At 52.7% G+C, this 19,315-nt stretch overlaps 1 protein-coding gene across 1 annotated transcript; it reads left to right on the top strand.

Annotated features, from left to right (window-relative positions):
* The first annotated feature begins 5,763 nt into the window (after positions 1-5,763).
* Positions 5,764-18,509, top strand: LOC121171881 (putative SEC14-like protein 6). The gene is made up of 12 exons (XM_041003589.1): positions 5,764-5,817; positions 7,293-7,368; positions 11,060-11,103; positions 11,713-11,772; positions 11,888-12,076; positions 12,394-12,489; positions 14,521-14,581; positions 14,671-14,754; positions 17,636-17,742; positions 17,823-17,962; positions 18,054-18,223; positions 18,397-18,509. The coding sequence occupies exons 1-12, from the start codon at positions 5,764-5,766 to the stop codon at positions 18,507-18,509; spliced, it is 1,194 nt and encodes a 397-aa protein (XP_040859523.1).
* Positions 18,510-19,315: the final 806 nt, after the last annotated feature.

Consider the following 19,315-nt stretch of genomic DNA (forward strand, 5'->3'; position numbering starts at 1 on the left):
GCCAGGGGTTGGGCACACACGTATACAAGTGGCAGCCACAAACTGCCAACATTGGAAATGGTGCGTGGATGTGTGTGTGTGGTTGTGGGCATTTGTGTGTAATTGTGTATGTGCTGTACATGGTATGTAGTTGCATTTCTCCATTTGTTGTGTGGTTGTGTGTGTATCTGCTTGTGTGTAGTGTGTATGATTGTGTGTGTAGATCTGTACGTGGTTGTATTTGTGGGTCTGTGTGGTTGTATATGTGTGGCTGTGTGTGTGCCATGCATGGTACGTAGTTGCATTTCCCCGTGCATGTGTGGTTGTGAGTAATGTGTGATTATGTTTGCATGTAGATCTCTGTGTTGTGTGTAGCTGGATTTGTGTGTGGGTCTGGGTGGTTGTATTTGTGGGTGTGTGTGGTTGTGTATGTGTGCTGTTTTGTGTGGGTCTGTGTGTAATTGTGTGTGGAGGCGTGTGTGCTGGTCATGTGATCATCCCGGCACTGGGCGAGGTGCCCCGTGGGCAGTGTCTCAGCCTGTTTTTCCCAGAACTCAGTGACTTGGGCACTGTTGCTGTCTCCCGTTGCCCCTGAGTAGAAATCAGTTGGCTAGGATCACACAGCAAGGAAGAGGGGACACTGTGAAGCACGCATGCGCGCGCACACACACACACACACACACACACAGCAGGCCCTGGGCCCAGGCAGTGGCTCGCAGGCCCGCAGTAACCTTCCAAGGCCAGGACAGCTGCCTCCCTCTTCCACAGCTGTGGGGATTGACATCCTGAGCGGGCAGGGGACTTACTTCCCACAGTCCTGTGGCAGGACACAGCTGACCCAGAATTGAAACCACCCTCTGGGGGGGCTAAAGCCTTCCCACCTCCACGCCCTGTCCACTGCAGCCCTGCTGGCTTCTCCCCCTCTCCCCACTACCCTGTTCACTCCTCCTGCTTCTCCTGCCCTCTCCCAGACTGCTTGGACTCCACCAGGGTCCTCTACCCTGGAATTCAGTAAGGTTGAGCCAAGAAGGATCTGGTAGCATCTGATTGCCTGCTTTGCCCTGCTGCCCTAAGCTGTCCCCAAGCCTGGCCTAGCCCTTCCTAGAGACGAAGGTGGCGGCCAAGCAACAGTGAGTGGCACACGGAGAGCGATGGGGCAGAGTGGGGAAGCCCCTGGCTATGACACCTCCTGGCTCCTTCAGCACCAGCCCCTCTCTCCCCAGGGATGCAGGCACAGGACTTTCCGATTTTCAACCAGCCCCTGTTGGCAGAAATTGCAGCTTTTATAGGAGCCCTACTTGTGTCGAGTTTAAGGCCAAGCGCTGGATGCCTTCTTCAATTATCTGCAGCCTCTCGGCTTCAGAAATTACATCTCAGAGAGGTTAAGTGACCTACGCAGAGTCACACAGCAAAGTGGACCAAAGTCCAGCATTACAGCTGAGATCCTCCCCGGGCTTGTGTTAGTCCTGCCTCCTAAAGTTGAGCCTTGGGCCTAAGCAGGGAAAGGGGGTAGAGGGAATTGCAGGGGGAAAGGGAGGGGGAATGGGAGAGGTGGGGAGAGGGAGAGGTGGGGATGGGGTGGAAACTGGCCCAGTTTTCTGATGCTGTCCTAGTTTTAGATCTCAAAGTTCCACAGCCCAAGAAATGCCCTCAGTCCTAGGTACCCAGGACCAGTGGTCACCCCGGGGAGTGATTGGACCTCACCAGTCCCTGGGGGCCACAGCCGCACCTTCCTCATTGTCGTCTTTCTTAAGCATATCCTTGACTTTATTTATTCTTAGGGAGAGAAACAAGCCAGAAAGTGCCAAGAACCTTGACTAATTATAGGATGAAATGTTACTGGTCTCCATGTATGATGTAATATCTTTCCACTTCTATCAATGGAAGATTAGTGATAACGTATTGACTGGTATTGTGGCATAGCAAGTAAAGCTGCTACCTGCAGGACCGGCATCTCATACAGGTGCCGGTTCGGGTCCTGGCTGCTCCACTTCTGATCCAGCTTCCTGCTACTGTGCCTGAGAAAGCTGTGGAGGCCTGTCCAAGTGTTTGGGTTCTTGTACCCGCATGGGAGACCCAGGAGAAATATCTATCTGACCCAGCCGTAGCCGTGCCAGCCACTGGGGAGTGAATCAGTGGATGGAAGGTCTCTCTGTCTCTCTGCCTATAACTCTATCTTTCCAATAAATAAAAGAAATGTTTTTTTTTATTAGATATAACTTAGTGATCAATATACTAATATCCCGGGCTTGAGGAATCTTGTATCATGCCAATAACTGTATTATATTCTATTAAATTATTAGTATTGTTGTTATTGGTCCTTAGGGCTCCAGTGAGAGAAAATCTGGCAGATGGCAGGTGCCAAAAAAATGAATGAATGTTGGCATTGACAATCTGTGGCTTTGTTCAAAGAGCATTGCAGCTACTCATATTTAATAAATTGCTACTTTCATGAGTAGCCCTAGCTTGGTGCTAAGAGGGAACAGGAGTGATTGGCCCCCTTTCCTCCCCAAGATGGTGACCAAAACTTTCCAAGCAATTAGCTTGGGTCACAGAGCCAGGTGGCCATGAAGGCAGGATGCAAACTCAGGACTGAAAACAAGGGATTCCCTAAGGCCTTCACAGCTGGAGGTCGGTGCAGCCAGGCTGCTCTTACCACACCTGGACAGCAGGAGGTGCCAAGCAGCCATGTTAGGGCTTGTCCCGCCCTTCTTGACAGGTTGGCATTGGTACCCACAGGAGCCAGGCATCTGTGTGTCTGATGCCTGGAAACTAGAGCAGGGAACTTTACTGTCGCTTGCAAAAAAAAAAAAAAATTTGAGTCTGGCATCATGGTATGGCATATTCAGTCTCTGCCTGCAATGCTGGCATCCCATGTGGGCACTGGTTCAAGTCCCAGTTGTCTTGCTTCCTATCCAGCATCTTTTAGAAATAATCCATAGAACCATCTATTCGTCTCTGCTTTGGAATGAGCTAAGATACAAAATCCCTTTGACTGTCACCCTATTTGGAAGTAGAGTCCTTGTAAAAGTAAGCATGTTATAGGGAGGTCACTCATGGGCCCTAACCCAATATGATCAGTGTTATCAGAAGTAGAAATGGGGACAGGCATTTGGCACAGTGGTTAAGAAGTCACTTCAGATGGGGGCTGACATTGTGGCAAGGCAGGTTAAGCTGTCCCCCCACCCCCCGTGATGCCAGCATCCTCTATTGGAAGTACCAATTCAAATGCAGGCTGTTCTACTTCCAATCCAGCTCCCTTGTCTGTGCACTCCCTGAAAGCTGTAATGGCCAGACCTGAGCCAGGAGCTTTTCCTGGGTCTCCCATATAGCCATCCTATGATGCTTTCCCAGCCCACAGGCAGGGAGCTGGATGGGAAGTGGAGCAGCCGGGACATGAACTGATGTCCATATGGGATGCTGGTATTTACAATTCGAGGATTATCCAATTAAGCCACTGTGCCAGCCCCTAAGAATAATTTCCTTTTAACACTGAATTGTCAACTTTATTTTTTGTTGAAAGCTAAGAGAGAGAATTCCTATCTAGTTCACTTCTTACAGTGTCTCAATAACCGGGGCAGGGCCAGACTAACAGCAGGAGCCCAAAATTCAATGTGGATCTCCCACATGGTGGCAGGAGCCCAGTCATTAAATTGTCACCTGCTGCCTCTCCGGGGTGCACACTCAGCTGCAATGGGCAGCAGAGCCAGGACTCTCAAACCCAGGCACCCTGGTCAGGGGAGTGGGAACCAATAGGGGCTTCACTGCTGCACCAAAGATCCACCTAAGAGAAGATGCATGAAATGGACCTCAAAGGAGGCTGGGAAAGGAACCGGGGGAACACGGGCCAGTGGGTGTGCAGTTTGCAGTTTTTTTTTTAAAGGTCACGGGGAGCCCTGGGATGCTCTGGAGGATGGGAGGACCCACTCCAGGGGCAGAACCAGCACTCTGTTACTCCAGTGAGGCAGGTGGCAGGTGCACCCAGGCCCCAGCCACGGTGAACGGGAAGGATGAGGGGAGTTGACACAGGCTCGGAGGTGATTCCTGTGCACGGGTGACCTAGGTTCCATGGCGTCACTCCTCACTAGCAAGGAGAGAATGGTTCTTAACCCACAAGAGGAAGCTGCAGAGAGGAGAAATTACTTTGGTGTGGGAATGCAGTTGGCATACAAGAAATGCAAGCTTAAGCAAAGAAGGAAGCTTAAGGGGGAGGAGGAAAAGGAGCAGCAGGAGGTACTGGCAGCAGGGACCCAAGGTAAGGGAGGCCCACCCAGGGCTGGGGTCAGGTCTCTGCCTTGGCTCCCCCTATGACTGAAGCTCTAGCTTACGGACCTGTGGGGAGCTCCCTGTGCCCTTAGCAGGAGCTGATCTGCTCTTAGGCAGGCTAAAGGGAGCATGTCCTGGGCATGACAAGGTCACCCACACACAAACGCTGCTAGTGCCAGGTGCATGTGAGCCAGGGCCATGAACCAGCATCAGGCAGGTCCAGCGATCCTGAGCGCACCTCAGTGACTCCCTCAACCTCAGGCACAGTTCTTCCCTTGGTCCCCCGATGAGGAGGAACAGTCAGAGGACTCAACAAAGCCCATGCAGACTTTGACCTTGAACCTGACATGGTACCCAAAAAAGGTCACTGTGTCTCTCTCCACTGAATCACATGATACAGCACTTGTTTCTCTGGCCCAGGCCTCTCTCCAGCCTTTAGGGTTAGGTGTACAGCCGGCCAGCCTCCACACCTCCACACCTCCACACCTCCACACCTCCACACAAGCAGAGCCTTCAGTCTCAGGAACAGCTGGCAATTGAAAACTGGCCAGAGCAGGTATATAAACACCCCTGGTGGTTTCCCTTTCCCTGCCCAGGAAACCCCAAGAGACATAGCCCTCTGCCACCCCAAGGTTCCCTGGGCACCAAGCTGTTCACTTCCTGTACAATGGCCTTGCATCCCCTTCCTTGTTTCTTTACTCTCTCACTGGTGTTGCCTAGGAAACACTCTTTGTCCTGGACCCCTTGTCTGGACTTACTCCAGCCTTATTTACGACAAACACCCACGGTATCCTCATCCCCACGCACACAGAGGTGACCTCACATGTCCCCGTCATGGGACCTGGCTTTCCGCATGACCCAAAGGTGGCAAGGGGAGCAGGTGAAGCCAGGAGTTTGTGTCCTCTGGCCTGGGCACTGGACCTACTCACCTTTCATCCCCATCCCTCCAGCTAAGGGGTGGGTGCAGATTCATCCACTTGGGTCGGCCCTCTTGGCAGTCTCTCTCTCTCTACTCCTAGACCGCTACCCTAAGAGCTGTGATGAGTCACGGGTGGTTGCTCTGGACATTTTGGCACTAAAGAGAATCTGGGAACATATTGGGGCACAATGACAATGACGTCTTCGGTTGGGGGTGACAGGTGACCCGCCCTGGAAGCAGGTGGCACCAGGATGGGGGTGGCACAAGATGAACAGAGCCGTTTCCCAGTCTGTTGCTCTCTGTTTTGACATGCCTACATCAACCCTGGGAGCGTCACTGTCCTCGCGTTAGAGAGGAGGTTTTGGACCCTGCGCAGCCCAAGTCCAGGGCCAATGCCTTGGGCACCTGGTAAGGAGTCAGCCCTGCCAAACGTCCCAGGTCGGGACTTGAGATGCAACCAGGAAGGCAGGTTTCTGCAGGGGCAGCTATGTGGGTGGGGCTGCCAGACAGGCAAAAGGCAAGCCGCCTGGAGGAAGTCACAGAGCAGGCCGGGCCTTAGGGCTGGTGGACAAGGGTCCACCTCCAGCATCCCAGGCAGCATGAGCGGACAAGTGGGTGACCTGAGCCCAGTCCAGGAGAAGGTGTTAACCCAGGTAAGTGGGGGACAGGACATAAGACAGCTCCCACTGCCCTAAAGTCCCTGAGCTCTGTGGATCCAGTCTCCAGGGCCACTCTGAGAGTCTGGGTGGCTAGCGTGGGGTGGCAGAGGGTAGGGGTGGGTGGCGCTGTGCCTGCCCTGGCCAGCGGAAATCCTTACATGGGTGTAAGCTGCATGCATCATTTTCTGTTTTCCAGGGGTGGTGTAAAAAAGTAAAAAGACACGCATAGGATTCCTTTTTCTGAATATTTGCCTTCACCCACAATAGCCAGATTGCTAACTCTTCCATCTGTATGTAGCATGCAAAGCATGGTTGAGATTTCCGTCCCCTCTCCCTGCCTCCCTCACTGACTGTTTGGAAACCTGAGTGTTTCATGCTTTGCAGGAGCTTCTGCTGTGGACTAACTGTACCATGATCATCCATGGCTGCTGTCTCTGCTGGGGTGGGGTGGTGGAGAAAGGGGAAGAGGGAGGAAGGGTGGCAAGCAGTCCCCACATGGGGGAGGTGGTTCCGTGTGCAGCCTCAGCCTGAGAGGGCAAGCCCCATGTCTGCCCTTGGGGTTCTGTGCTGAGAAAAGCATGTTCTGCCCACATCAAGGAGACATCTCTTCTTTACAAGGGCAATGGGTCAAGATTGAGGTCAAGTGTTTGGCCAGGACCCACCCCCCCAAACCCGCAGGTTCCTGAATGCCAAGGTTTCCCTGGGGGATTTAGGGGAAGATGGAGGTGGGGGTGAGGTGCTCCCAGAAGGTCCTTGACAATATCACTTGGAGAAGCCTGAGAGACAGAGAAGGAAGGGATGCGAACCAGGCAAAGCAAGTTGGATTCTGATGCTCGGTACCACTCAAGTCAGCATGGCCAAGGGCGTTTTCCCTAGGAATGGCAGCCCCTATGGAGTGAATCTGGGGCCCATTGAGCTGCCCTGGATGACGCCAGAGGGTCTCATCAGACTGAACCAAGCCTGTCCCTCCCTAGGGCCTGGATGATCGGCTCCATGCCAGACTTGTTGCTCTGCCCCTTTTCCTGGCTGTATGACGCTGGGGGTGTTGCACAACCTCTCTGAGCCACAGGCCATCTGAAGCTTGCCCTTTAACCTAATCCAACTTGGAGGTTCCCTGAGGGTCAAGAACATGACTTTTCTTCTCCAGAAGGTCCTGCCCCCCACAGCCCTGGGTTCACTGTCTCCACTCTGAATCTTTAGCCAGCTCCCTCTTTTGAGCTTGGGACAGCTGAGGCATCACCACCCGATCTCCCAGAGTGGGGCAAAGGTATTGTCACAATTTGCCCCAAGCCCTGCTGACTACCCACACACCCTTCACTCACATTCCACCCTTCCCAAGCCTGCAGGCCAAAGGATGGGCAGCCATTGTCCCTTGAGGGTACCAGAACCCTATGCAGCAACCCCCAACACGTGTAAGTGTGTGCACGCATACAAACACACACTCTGGTCTCTCTCTGCTCTGTCCTCAGTTCCGGGAGAACATTCGGGATGTGCTGCCTGCCCTGCCCAACACCGATGATGCCTTCCTCCTGCGCTGGCTCCGAGGTAAACCTCAAGGTCGCAGTGGGATGAAGGTCAAGGGTACATGGGTCCCTGTTGCTGCATAGAACAGAGCAACCACTCCTAGGAGTCCCCTGGGACTCGTTCCAAGACCCATGCTTACAGTCCCTCTGTGTGGACACCAAACTCTGCAGGTGCCCAAACACCTTATATACAATGATGCATGGAGTAATTTCTTCATCTTTAAAATTTTATTTATTTTAAAAGAGTTACAGAGTGAGGGAGAAACAGAAAGAGCTCTTCCATCCTCTGGTTTATTCCCCACATGGCTGCAATGGCCGGGACTGGGTCAGAATGAAGCCAGGAGCCAGGAGCTTCTTCCAGGTCTCCATGTGGATACAGGTGCTCAAGCACTTGGGCCATCCTCTGCTATTTTCCCTGGATGGGAAGTAGAGCAGCCAGGAGGCATTGAACTGATGCCTATATGGAATGCCAGCAGGCATCACAGGTGGCAGCTTAACCTGTTAAGCCACAATGCTGCACCCAGGGCACAGGATGCAGTCCTGAGGGGCAGCTATAAGAGGCAGAGGGCAGAATCTTGGGACATAAAATTCATCATATTCTTAATTGGGGTTCAGTGGGCCAAGTGTGACATTAGCTAGTCATGTCCCAGTGGCCCAACAAGTCCTAACCTATCCATACACAGGAAAGAAGAACTTTAGGGATTGCACAACTGAGAAAGGGTTCTGGAGTGGAGGGAGAAGAACCCAAGGAAGTCCCATTAGAAAGGGGTGTGGCTAGGGGATTGGCCGGAACGGCAGTGCCTCTTAAAGGGAGAGTCTTTTCCACGTGGGTTTGAGAGAAGTTTCGAACCAGTGGCTGGAGGAACTGTGCTAGCCCCTGAAGGAATGGAGGGAAGATCTGTGAGGGAAAACAGAAGAAACAGGAGGGAAGACAGTGAGAGGAGTGAAAAGAGGTACGTCTCCAGGAGGGCATTTGCAACCAGTTGCTCCTAGGTTCCATAGAATTTCTGGCTACCCCATGTGCCAGCTTGCCAGCGGTGTCCTGCAGGAGTTGGGACTGGCTGACATCCAGCCGGCATTGTTCCCCTGAGAATAAACACCGCCTACTGCTGGCAGGTGCAAGTCCTGGCAATTCTGTCCATCTGCCATGGATGGCCAGGGAGTCGGCTGAGCTGTCTTAATGGCTTGAGAAAGGAAGGGATCTTGTTCCCCACCGTGCCTACCCCATGGGCCTCCCCTAAGCCGACTAAGAGCAGTATTAGTGTGACTCCTCCTCCCTGGCAAATATTTGTGCTTAGAGGAATCTGTAAGAACGGGTTAGTAGGACCCTCATTGACACTGGGAGGACAGATTAGTCCAAGTTCAAGAGCCAAGTGGTACAAGTCCCATGTGTATTGGAAGGAAGGCTCTATCATTTGAATCTCCCAGCATGCACTGCACAGGAATGGCCCACACAGACCTGGGAGTTGGGCTTACAGAGAGAGTGGGAGGGACCAAGAACAGGACTGGTGGCCTGAATTTGCCATTAGCCACAGGCTGTGGGGGTGGCCAGGAATGTCAAAGCTCCCTGCTAATGCCCCTGGGAAAGCAGCAGAGGATGGCCCAAGTTCTTTGGTCTTTGCATCCATGTGGAAGACCCAGACGGAGCTCCTGGTTCCTGGCTTTAGCCTGGCCCAGCCAGGCTGTGCATGGGAGATTTCTCTCTCTCTCTCTATAACTTTCTTTCTTTTAAAAATATTTATTTATTTTTATTAAAAGGTAGACTTTGCAGAGAGCAGGAGAGACAGAGAAAAACCTTCTGTCCACTAGTTCACTCCCCAAGTGGCCCCAAAGGCTAGAACTGAGCCAATCCCAAACCAGGAGCTTCTTCTCGGTCTCCCATGCGGGTGCAGGATCCCTTTGGTCAATCCTCTATTGCTCTTTCAGGCCACAAGGCAGGCAGCTGGATGGGAAGTGGAGCAACCAGGACAGGAATCGGTGCCCATATGGGATCCCAGCGCTTGCAAGGCGAGAATGTAGCACTAGGCTATTGCACTGGGCCCTGGAACGCATTCTTTAAGATGTTGCAACTACTGTTCTCCAGCCTGCCTTTTTCGTTAGACACTAAGGCTCGCCATCCATCCATATGAGTGTGTTCTGCTCTGTCTCCTCTCATGTACTTGTTGGATTTCATTTCATGGCTTGGAGAGGCCCCTATTCATTGAACCAATCCCTTGAGGATGGACATTTAGGCTGTTTCCAATTCGGGGTCATACAAGCTCGTCAGCGTGGACAACCCTTATACCTTACCCAGTGCACAAATGGGCAAATGGCTTTCCTGGGTGGCACTTAAGAAAACTGGGTCATGGCTGGCCTTAGTGGAGAAGTAGAAGCCAGGGGGGAAAGGACTGGCCCGAGGTCACACACTCACCCCAACCTCTTGGAGGTGGCCTCCTCATCTATGGATTAATCAGTCACACGCTGTGCTACCGTTTCTGAAGGTGTGGCCCAGGAACCCTTAAAGGTTCCTAAAACGACTTTAGATCTAGAGCCTAAAGTATTAGTATAATAACAACCCAGTGTTCCTTGCCACTGTTTTTACTCTCAAATAAGCATGAGCTTTTTCCATAATTTATATGACTTATGATATTTTTAGAAGATTTATTCTTATTGGACAGTCAGATATACAGAGAAGAGGAAGATCTTCTGTTCGTTGATTCACTCCCCAAGTGGCTGCAACAGCCAGAGCTGAGCCAATCTGAAGCTAGGAGCCAGGAGCCTCTTCTGGGTCTCCCATGTGGATACAGGATCCCAAAGGTTTGGGCTGTCCTCGACTGCTTTCCCAGGCCACAAGCAGGGAGCTGGATGGTAAGTGGAGCTTAGAACCAGCACCCATATGGGATCCTGGTGCATGCAAGGTGAGGATGTTTGCTGCTAGGCTACTGTATCAGGTCCATGATGTATAATTTTTTAAAAATCATTGTTCCTGGGCCTGGCGCGGTGGCGCAAGTGGTTAAGGTCCTCGCCTTGCACGCCCGGGATCCCATATGGGCGCCGGTTCTAATCCCGGCAGCCCTGCTTCCCTTCCAGCTCCCTGCCTGTGGCCCAGGAAAGCAGTCGAGGACAGCCCAAAGCTTTGGGACCCTGCACCCACGTGGGAGACCTGGAAGAGGCTCCTGGCTTCGGATCGGCATAGTATCGGCCGTTGCGCTCACTTAGGGAGTGAATCATCGGATGGAAGATCTTCCTCTCTGTCTCTCCTCTCTGTATATCCGCCTTTCCAATTAAAAAAAAAAAAAATCATTGTTCCTAACCCAAAGGAAATATATGCTTATATGTTCTTATTTTGAGTGATCTTTTAAAAAACTCTATTTGAATGTCTAATGTGGCAAAGATGGACAGATACAGCCCAACAGGGTGAGGGCAGAGAGCTGTCTGACCTCTGCAATGATTATTTAGAAGCCAAGAGGCTTACTGAGGCTGGGAGGGTGGGAGAGCTGTTGATGGCACTCCCCCGGCCCCGGACGGCCCTGGCCACTGCCCAGGGCTCCCTGAGCTCAGGATTCAGCTGGTCTATGCCTAAGTCTCCCGAAGGGCACAGGGTCCCTGGGCTCTGATGGAATCCCCTTATGGCTCCCAGAGTGCAGAAGGCAGTGCTGGGCTGAGGGGGCGCAGGGCAAGCTGTGCTTCTAGGACCACCCATGCTACAGGTGCCCCCACCGCTTCTGTTACAGCTCGGGGCTTCGACCTGGACAAAGCCGAGGACATGCTGCGGAAGGTGAGGGCTTCTCCCCTAGCCCGGCCCAGTTCCATCTCCAGATGGTTCATTCCCAGACCAACAACCCACTGAGCCCTGGCCGTGAACCTGGCCCCCCGCTAGGCACTGGGAGGATTGTGGTGCCTAAATGAGAGCAACATGAGACCAGCAAAACAGACACGGCAGTTCCTGAGAGAGGAGAGGATAAAGAACAAAATGAAACAGGGCAGGGTAGGGGTTAGAAGTGGAGAGGTGGGGAGGGGTAGAAAGAGGAGAGGGGAGAGGGAAGAGGGGAGAAATGGAGAGAGGAGGGGAAGACAGAGGGGAAGGGAAGGGATGAGAGAAGGAAAGACAGGGGGAAGATGGGACTATTCCAGCAGAGACACAAATGCCCACACAGAGCAGGGGCCGCAGGGAGCAAACTGTGCCCAGCCCCTGGGGTGGGAACGGGCTGGGTGCTTATGGCGCCCATCCTGTTCCCAATCTGGGCTCACTTTGCTGGGGTCTGGAGAGAGGGTTGCCTAGGCAGGCCCTTGGGGTGCAGCAGAGGGACCCGGCCTGGAGTCCCCAGGCCTCCGCAGGGGGTCAGGCACGGATCCCAGCTCCTGCAGTACACACGCCCCTCTGCAGCACGTGGTGTTCCGCAAGCAGCAAGATCTGGACAACATCCTGGAGTGGCAGCCTCCTCAAGTGAGTCGAAGCTAAAACCTGAGCCTCGCTGCCCCGTCCCTCCCTCTCCTCTGCTCCCTCCACCCCTGGGGTCCTGGGTGCTGAGCCTGTTTCTGGTGTGTGTGCGCGCGTGCAGGTGCTCCGGCTCTACACCTCCAGCAGCCTCTGCGGCCATGACCTCGAGGGCAGCCCGGTGTGGCTGCACCTCATCAGAGGCCTCGACCTCAAGGGCCTGCTCCTGTCGGTGACCAAGCAGCAGCTGCTCCGAGACAAATTCCGCAACTGCGAGCTGCTGCTGCGGGAGTGTGAGCAGCAGAGTCAGAAGGTGTGGTGGGTCCAGGATTCCCTCCCACCCCGTGTAAGACTTCTTACAACCCGGAACCCACCTCGGTCTGACAAAGGCGTGGTGACGTGTGTTCCAAAGGACAGATGTGGACGCCAGGGGCCAGAACCTGTGTGCCCTTCTGGTCCTAATGTCTCCCTCACAGTATCTCCTTCCCTGTACTTGGATTTTGGGCGTGAAACCTTCATGCCGGCTCACTTCCTGTGCTAAGTGGGGCCCTAGCAGCCCCTCGGCTTGGGCGGGTGGGGACAGGGCTCCGCACCCGCCAGTCTCATCCAGGCTGTTGCTTTCCCTCACAGCTGGGGAAGAAGGTGGAGAGAGTCACTACTGTGTTTGATCTGGAAGGGCTGGGCCTGAGACACCTATGGAAGCCGGGCGTGGAGTTTGCTCAGGAGGTGAGGAGGGGCTGCTCCCCTGGGCCTCTGCTCACCCAGCTTGATGCTATGTGACCCCCCCACACACATACCTGTACTTCATGAGCCTCCCAGTGCTGAGCAGGGTACCCCAACATCACCATCTGAGTCCAGCGTGTCACCCTACCAGGGGCCCTGTGGATGCCCGGCTCCTCATCCTCCTGTCTTGGTTCCTTCCCTCCTGCTAACCTCTATTCAGTGGGTGGCAGGAGCCAGGAGCTTCATCCAGGGCTTCCAGGGGGTGCAGGGGATACAGGTGTCTGTCCCGAGCTCCTGGACGTCTGTCTGTAGCGGTGATGTTGGCTTAGGATATCTGTGACTTACAGTGGTCCGTCACAAATCAGGGAGCAGCAGGTGATGTCCGGGATGGGCAAGGGCAGAGACACAGAACAGAGAGTGATTGCCTGCGGCTACCTGGATTCATTCTGGGGAGGTTCACAAAAATATTCCAAATGGACCAGCACTATGGTACAGTGGGTTAAGACAGAGGCAGGCATCCATGCAAGTGCTGGTTCAAGTGCGGGCTGTTCCACTTTCAATTCAGTTCTCTTCTGCTAATGCTCTTGGGAAAAGCAGCAGAAGATGGCCCAGGTGCTTGGGTCCCTGCACCCACATGGGAAACCCCAAAGGAGTTACTGGCTCCTGGGTTCTACCTGAACAGCCCCAGCCACCGTGGCCAATGAAACCAGTGGGTGGAAGATCCTCTCTCTCTCCTTTTCAAATAAATTTAATAAAAACTTAAAAATATTTGTCACTGAATAGAAGTGATGGCTCTACAACCTTGTGACTGTAATAATAATTAGGGGACTATGTATTATGAAAGAATGAGACTCAGGGTGTGGAAATTAAATCTGATTTTTTAAAGTTTTATTTATTTTATTTTTTTATTATTTTTTTATTGGAAAGGCGGATATACAGAGAGGAGAGACAGAGAGGAAGATCTTCCGTCCGATGATTCACTCCCCAAGTGAGCGCAATGGCCGATGCTATGCCGATCCAAAGCCAGGAGCCTCTTCCGGGTCTCCCACGCGGGTGCAGGGTCCCAAAGCTTTGGGCCGTCCTTGACTACTTTCCCGGGCCACAGGCAGAGAGCTGGAAGGGAAGCGGGGCTGCCGGGATAGAACCGGCGCCCATATGGGATCCCGGGCGTGCAAGGCGAGGACCCTAACCACTGCACCACCACGCCGGGCCCAAAGTTTTATTTATTTTTATTGCAAAGTCAAATATACAGAGAGGAGGAGAAACAGAGAGGAAGATCTTCTGTCACCTGATTCACTCCCCAAGCAGCCACAACGGCTGGAGCTGAGCCAATCTGAAGGCAGGAGTCAGGAGCCCTTCCAGGTCTCCCACGAGGGTGCAGGGACCCAAGGCTTTGGACCATCCTTGACTGTTTTCCCAGGCCATAAGCAGAGAGCTGGATGGAAAACGGGGCTGCCGGGAATAAGAACTGGTGCCCAAATGGGATCCTGGCACGTTCAAGGCGAGGACTTTAACCGCTAGCTATCGTTTGAGCCTCCCATACAGGTGCAGGATCCCAAGGACTTGAGCCATCCTCTGCTGCTTTCTCAGGCTGTAAGCAGGGAGCCTTTTGCAAAGTGGAGCAACTGAGACACAAACTGGCCCCCGTATGGGATGCTGGTGTTACAGGCAAAGGATTAACCTCTTGATCTACAGCGCCAGCCCCTGAAAATAAGAGTCGTGCCTTGCACCTTTGAACACAGAGCCACATCCTGCTTCACCTCACTCCAGAAGTTCCAGTCACGGGGGAGGGAATCTGGCAGAGCGAGGCAGGGGTTTCTTCCATGTCTGTTGTGTCCCTATCTACCTGTGAAGAAGGTTATCTGTGACTTGAACCCCACCACCCAGGAGCTGGTGGCTTTTGCTCTCCATCTGGTTAGATTGAAAGTGACGGTGCCCTTGGTTGGGGTTGGGGCAACCGGGAATCGTAGGGGGCAAGGGGTGCCACCAGGGGGCAGTGCTTGGACACTGACCATGAGTGCATTGTCCCTGCAGTTTTTCTCTGCACTCGAGGCCAATTATCCTGAAATTTTGAAGCATATCATTGTTGTGAGAGGTGAGTGAGTTGAGGGGAAGGATGGAAGAGGGTGCAGTGGGGACAGGCTGAGCACCCGAGATCCCCAGCCTCATGCCTGTTCCATCCAGCCCCCAGGCTGTTTCCGGTGGCCTTCAACCTGATCAAACCCTACATGAGAGAGGAGACCCGCCAGAAGGTGGTGATTCTGGGAGGTGAGTGAATGGTCCCCAAGCTGTGGGCTCCTAGGCAGCTGGAAGCCAGAGCTGTCCACCCCTTTGTCGCAGTTGCTGAAGGCACATGCCCACAGGGCAGAAAGGCCCAGGCGGGTCTGGGACACCCTCCCCAGGCTCTATGCCCGGGGCTGGAGCTGGAGTGGTCATCAGCTAAGGGAGTGGGAGATAAGAACTGATTGGCTTTGTGGCTTTTTTTTTTTTTTAATTGGAAAGGCAGATTTAAACAGAGGAGAGACAGAGAGGAAGATCTTCTGTCACTTTGGGTTCACTCCCCAAGCGGCCAGAATAGCTGGAGCTGAGTTGATACGAAGTTGGAACTTCTTCCAGGTCTCTCACACAGGTGCAGGGTCCCAAAGGCTGTGAGCTGTCCTCCACTGCTTTCCCAGGCCACAAGCAGGGAGCTGGATGGGAAGTGGAGCTGCTGGGATTAGAACCTGCATCTATATGGAATCCCGCTAGGCTATCGTGCTGATTTTGTGCTTTTCAGTTCTAGATAGGCGGACTGTTTCCTCATCTGTGAAACAGGGGGAATATGATTTAGGTTTCCCAAGTTCAACATTTGTAAGACATGCCTTGTAAATTTGGAAACCATAGAAAGAAAGGCGAGGAGGAGCCCATGCGGGGGGTGGGGGGGGGGAAGCTACCATCTGTGGGATTATGACTGGATGCCTCTAAGTCAGAATCCCATCCAGGCAGAACTATGCGGCAGCACCGAACGCGCCTCCATTGGCCTTGGATAGCCAGTCCACCCTCGTCCCTGCTGGCGATCGGGACCGCGGTTCCGGTGCGGAGAGCCCTTCGTCCTGGGAAACGGGCCCAGCCGGAAAGGGGGCCGCCCTCTCACCCCATCAGCAATGCATGTTCCTGGGGAACCTGACGCTTAAGCCATTCCTAGACAACCTGCTTCTGGGTCAGGGTTTCGTATGTAGCAGAGCAGCTCCATCCCTGCGATCTATTGAAAGTCAGCCCGGGACACAAGGGTTTAAAAAAAAAAAAGATAAAAAAAGAAAGGCGGGCAAGGTGCTGTCACTGGAGAATGGCTTTAACACTTACTTTTTTTGCCCAACACTTACTTTTTAAAAGGGATACATATTTTAAAAAATAAATAAAAATGAGTACCCTGCCACTACTGTTGGGTAACCACTTAGCATGGGATGTAGGCTGTCCTGCAATGAATGCCTTGGTGCACAGAGATGATAATGACACGTGTGGGCTACTGACTGATGGTTAACAGCCAAAGTTTACTAGTGGCATCAGACTTTTATAGACTGAGGGTCACATAGGGTGAGGGAAGAGGTATTACGCTTATGTATGGAACCCATCAATTGTTTCCACACTCTTGTTTGGAACTCTTTTGTATATCCCAACAAGCATTCTGATCAAATGCTATCCATTTAGTTGTTCTCACATAAATATTATCCTATCAATTGTAACCCTATGCTCACTGACCTTCGAGGAATCACAATGTCCTTCTAGAATGAGATAGACATGTTTCCATTTTGATGAAGTTCTAAGTTTAGGTCATTTCTGTTTTTGGTTTTCCCAGTAGGAAGAGCTCCATTGCCTTGTGACAATCCGTTTTTTTTTTTTTTAAGATTTTTATTTATTTTTATTACAAAGTCAGATATACAGAGAGGAGGAGAGACAGGGGGGAAGATCTTCCGGCCAATGATTCACTCCTCAAGTGAGTGCAATGGCCGGTGCTGTGCTAATCCGGAGCCAGGAGCCAAGAACCTCCTCCAGGTCTCCCACACGGGTGCAGGGTCCCAAAGCATTGGGTCGTCCTCCACTGCTTTCCCAGGCCACAAGCAGGGAGCTGGGTGGGAAGTGGAGCTGCCGGGATTAGAACCGGCACCCATATGGGATCCTGGCGCATTCAAGGCGAGGACTTTAGCCGCTAGGCCACCATGCAGGGCCCATGACAATCCTTTTTTGAAATTTTTTAAAAAAGATTTATCCATTTTTATTTGAGAGGAAGATTTACAGAGAGAAAAGGAGAGACACAGACATAGATCTTCCATGTACTAGTTGACTTCCCAAATGTCCACAACAGGCAGAGCTGAGCCAATGCTAAGCCAGAAGCTTCTTCCAGGTCTTCCACGTGAGTGAACGAGTCCAGATCTGGACCATCCTCTACTGCTTTTCCAGGTTGTGGGCAAGGAGCTGGATTGGAAGTGGAGTACCTGGGATTTGAACTGGTGCCCATTTGGCATGCCAGCACTGCTGGTAGAGGATCCGCCTGATAAGCCACAGCACTGGCCCGTCATGACATCATGACAATTCTTGGAGTTTAGTCATTATACAGTTTCTGCAAGCTTTTTCATAGGAAAAATCCTTGAAATGAAGGTTGTGTTTTATTTTTGTTTTTGTTTTTGTTAACAGTGCCTTCCTAGCCCATGGTGTGGTGTGTTGGGCACCTACCCCCCCCGCCGACTTTGTTCCTGCAATGCCTTTGCCTTCTCTATGAAATACCTCCTGGCCATCTCAAAGCAGCTTCAGGGAACTGACCCAAGCTTGGCCCAGCAGTTCTGAGGGTGCTGGAGCCCTGGGATGGAAACAAATTTAATGTCTAAAAGAAAGAGAGGGGAAAGCCCAGATGGGAGCCAGGTATTACTGGTCTGAGTCCTGTGAGTGTGGCTAATGAGCTGACCCCTGTTAGAAGGGGCAGAGTCTGCTGGGGCAGTGCCAGTGGAGACTAGAAGTAGCCAGCACAATAACACCAGGACTAGACACAATCACTCAATTTCCATTCTCCAGAGCACCCATTGGAGTGTTAGAAGCAGGACTAGGGATCAGCCACCCTCACCCTCCAAGCCCCCTTGGGGGATCCCCTATCCCTACCCCACTTGTTCCCATGCAGACAACTGGAAGCAGGAACTACACAGGTTCATCAGCCCCGACCAGCTGCCCATGGAGTTTGGGGGGACCATGACTGACCCTGACGGCAACCCCAAGTGCCTGACCAAGGTACAGAGGGCCCCAGAAAAAGGAAGGGGAGGAGGTGGACAGCATGGCACAGCCTGTGGCTCACCCACGCTCTCCCACAGATCAACTATGGGGGCGAGGTGCCCCAGAGCTACCACAGGCGCAATCAGGAAAGGCTGCAGTATGAGCACTCGGTGTCCGTGGGACGCGGCTCCTCCCAGCAGGTGGAGAATGAGATCCTGTTTCCAGGCTGTGTGCTGAGGTGGGCACCGTGGTCCCCCGTGCCTGGGTGCAACTGGGGGTGGGGCAAGCTTTTTGACTGGAGGTGGTCATCAGGGCTCCATCTCCTGCAGGTGGCAGTTTGCCTCAGATGGTGGGGACATTGGTTTCGGGATCTTCCTGAAGACCAAGATAGGGGAGCGGCAGCGTGCAGGGGAGATGACGGAGGTGCTGGCCAGCCAGCGCTACAATGCCCACCTGGTGCCTGAGGACGGGAGCCTCACCTGCAGCGAGGCCGGCGTGTGTGAGTGTGGTCAGGAGCAGCTGCTTTTGGAACTGGGCTGGGAAAAGCAATCCAGTGGGCGCGATTGTCAAAGCAGTGCTTCACTAAACTGGCCTTGCCACAGTGGATGGAAGGGTCCTGGGTGGTGGTTGGGGCTGTGTGGCTCCTGTCAGCAACTGTATTCTGTGCCACAGACGTGCTGAGGTTCGACAACACCTTCAGCCTGCTTCACTCTAAGCACATCAGCTACACAGTGGAGGTGCTGCTCCCAGACCACAACCTCATGGAGAAGATGAGACGATCCTAGGGAAGCCCTGTGACCACGACACCATCCTTCCTGCTTCTGGATCTCCAAGATCACGGTCTTCCTCCTCCAGGAAGGGGCATTGGGTCGAAGCAGCTCACAGCCTGTCTGGCACAACTTGGCCTGCTCCTTGGGAACTGTGGCATCATTGTCCTATTCCTGCCCATATAGAAGCAAACACAGACACTGCCCCCGTGTCACTTCCACCCATGCCAAGAAAAGAGTTACTGTTCTAAGATATAGTGTAGGGGGTGGTGCTGTGGCATTGCAAGTTAAGCCGTTGCTTACAGTGCCAGCATCCCATGGTAGGCACTGGCTCAAGTCCCAACTGCTCCACTTCCAATCCAACTCCCTGTTAAAGCGGTGGAAGACAGCCAAAGTGCAGAAGGACATGGTGATTTGTAGGACAGCGAACATAGGATAACAATTGACAGGATATCATTTGTGTGAAAACAACTGATTAGATATAATTTATGTGAGAACAACTGATTGGATATTATTTGTATGAGGACACTTGATGGTATATAAAAAAAGTTTCAAACAAAGGTATGGAAACAATTGATGGGTTCAGTAGACAGGCTTATGGGAACTCCGTAAGCTCCTCAATACCTCCTCCCTTATCCTGTGTGAGCCTCAGTGTATAAAAGCCTGATGCCACAATAAACTTCACCTATTAACCATCTCGGTAGTCCACGAGTGTTATTGTCGGCTCCATACACCCAGTGCATCACTGCCGGACAGCGAACAAGGGACTTGAAAGCAGAAAAGAAAGCGCGGAGACTCCCACAGAAAGGGGTGAGTGGGAATAA

This window comes from Ochotona curzoniae, unplaced genomic scaffold (assembly GCF_017591425.1).
Source record: "Ochotona curzoniae isolate NIBS_2020 unplaced genomic scaffold, NIBS_Ocur_1.0 scaffold_274, whole genome shotgun sequence".
NCBI lineage: Eukaryota > Metazoa > Chordata > Mammalia > Lagomorpha > Ochotonidae > Ochotona > Ochotona curzoniae.

Coding starts and splice junctions, on each gene's coding strand:
- LOC121171881 (XM_041003589.1), top strand. CDS start 5,764: ATGAGCGGACAAGTGGGTGACCTGAGCCCAGTCCAGGAGAAGGTGTTA. Junction 5,818..7,292: donor AGGAGAAGGTGTTAACCCAG/GTAAGTGGGGGA, acceptor CTCTGTCCTCAG/TTCCGGGAGAACATTCGGGA. Junction 18,224..18,396: donor CTGCAGCGAGGCCGGCGTGT/GTGAGTGTGGTC, acceptor TCTGTGCCACAG/ACGTGCTGAGGTTCGACAAC.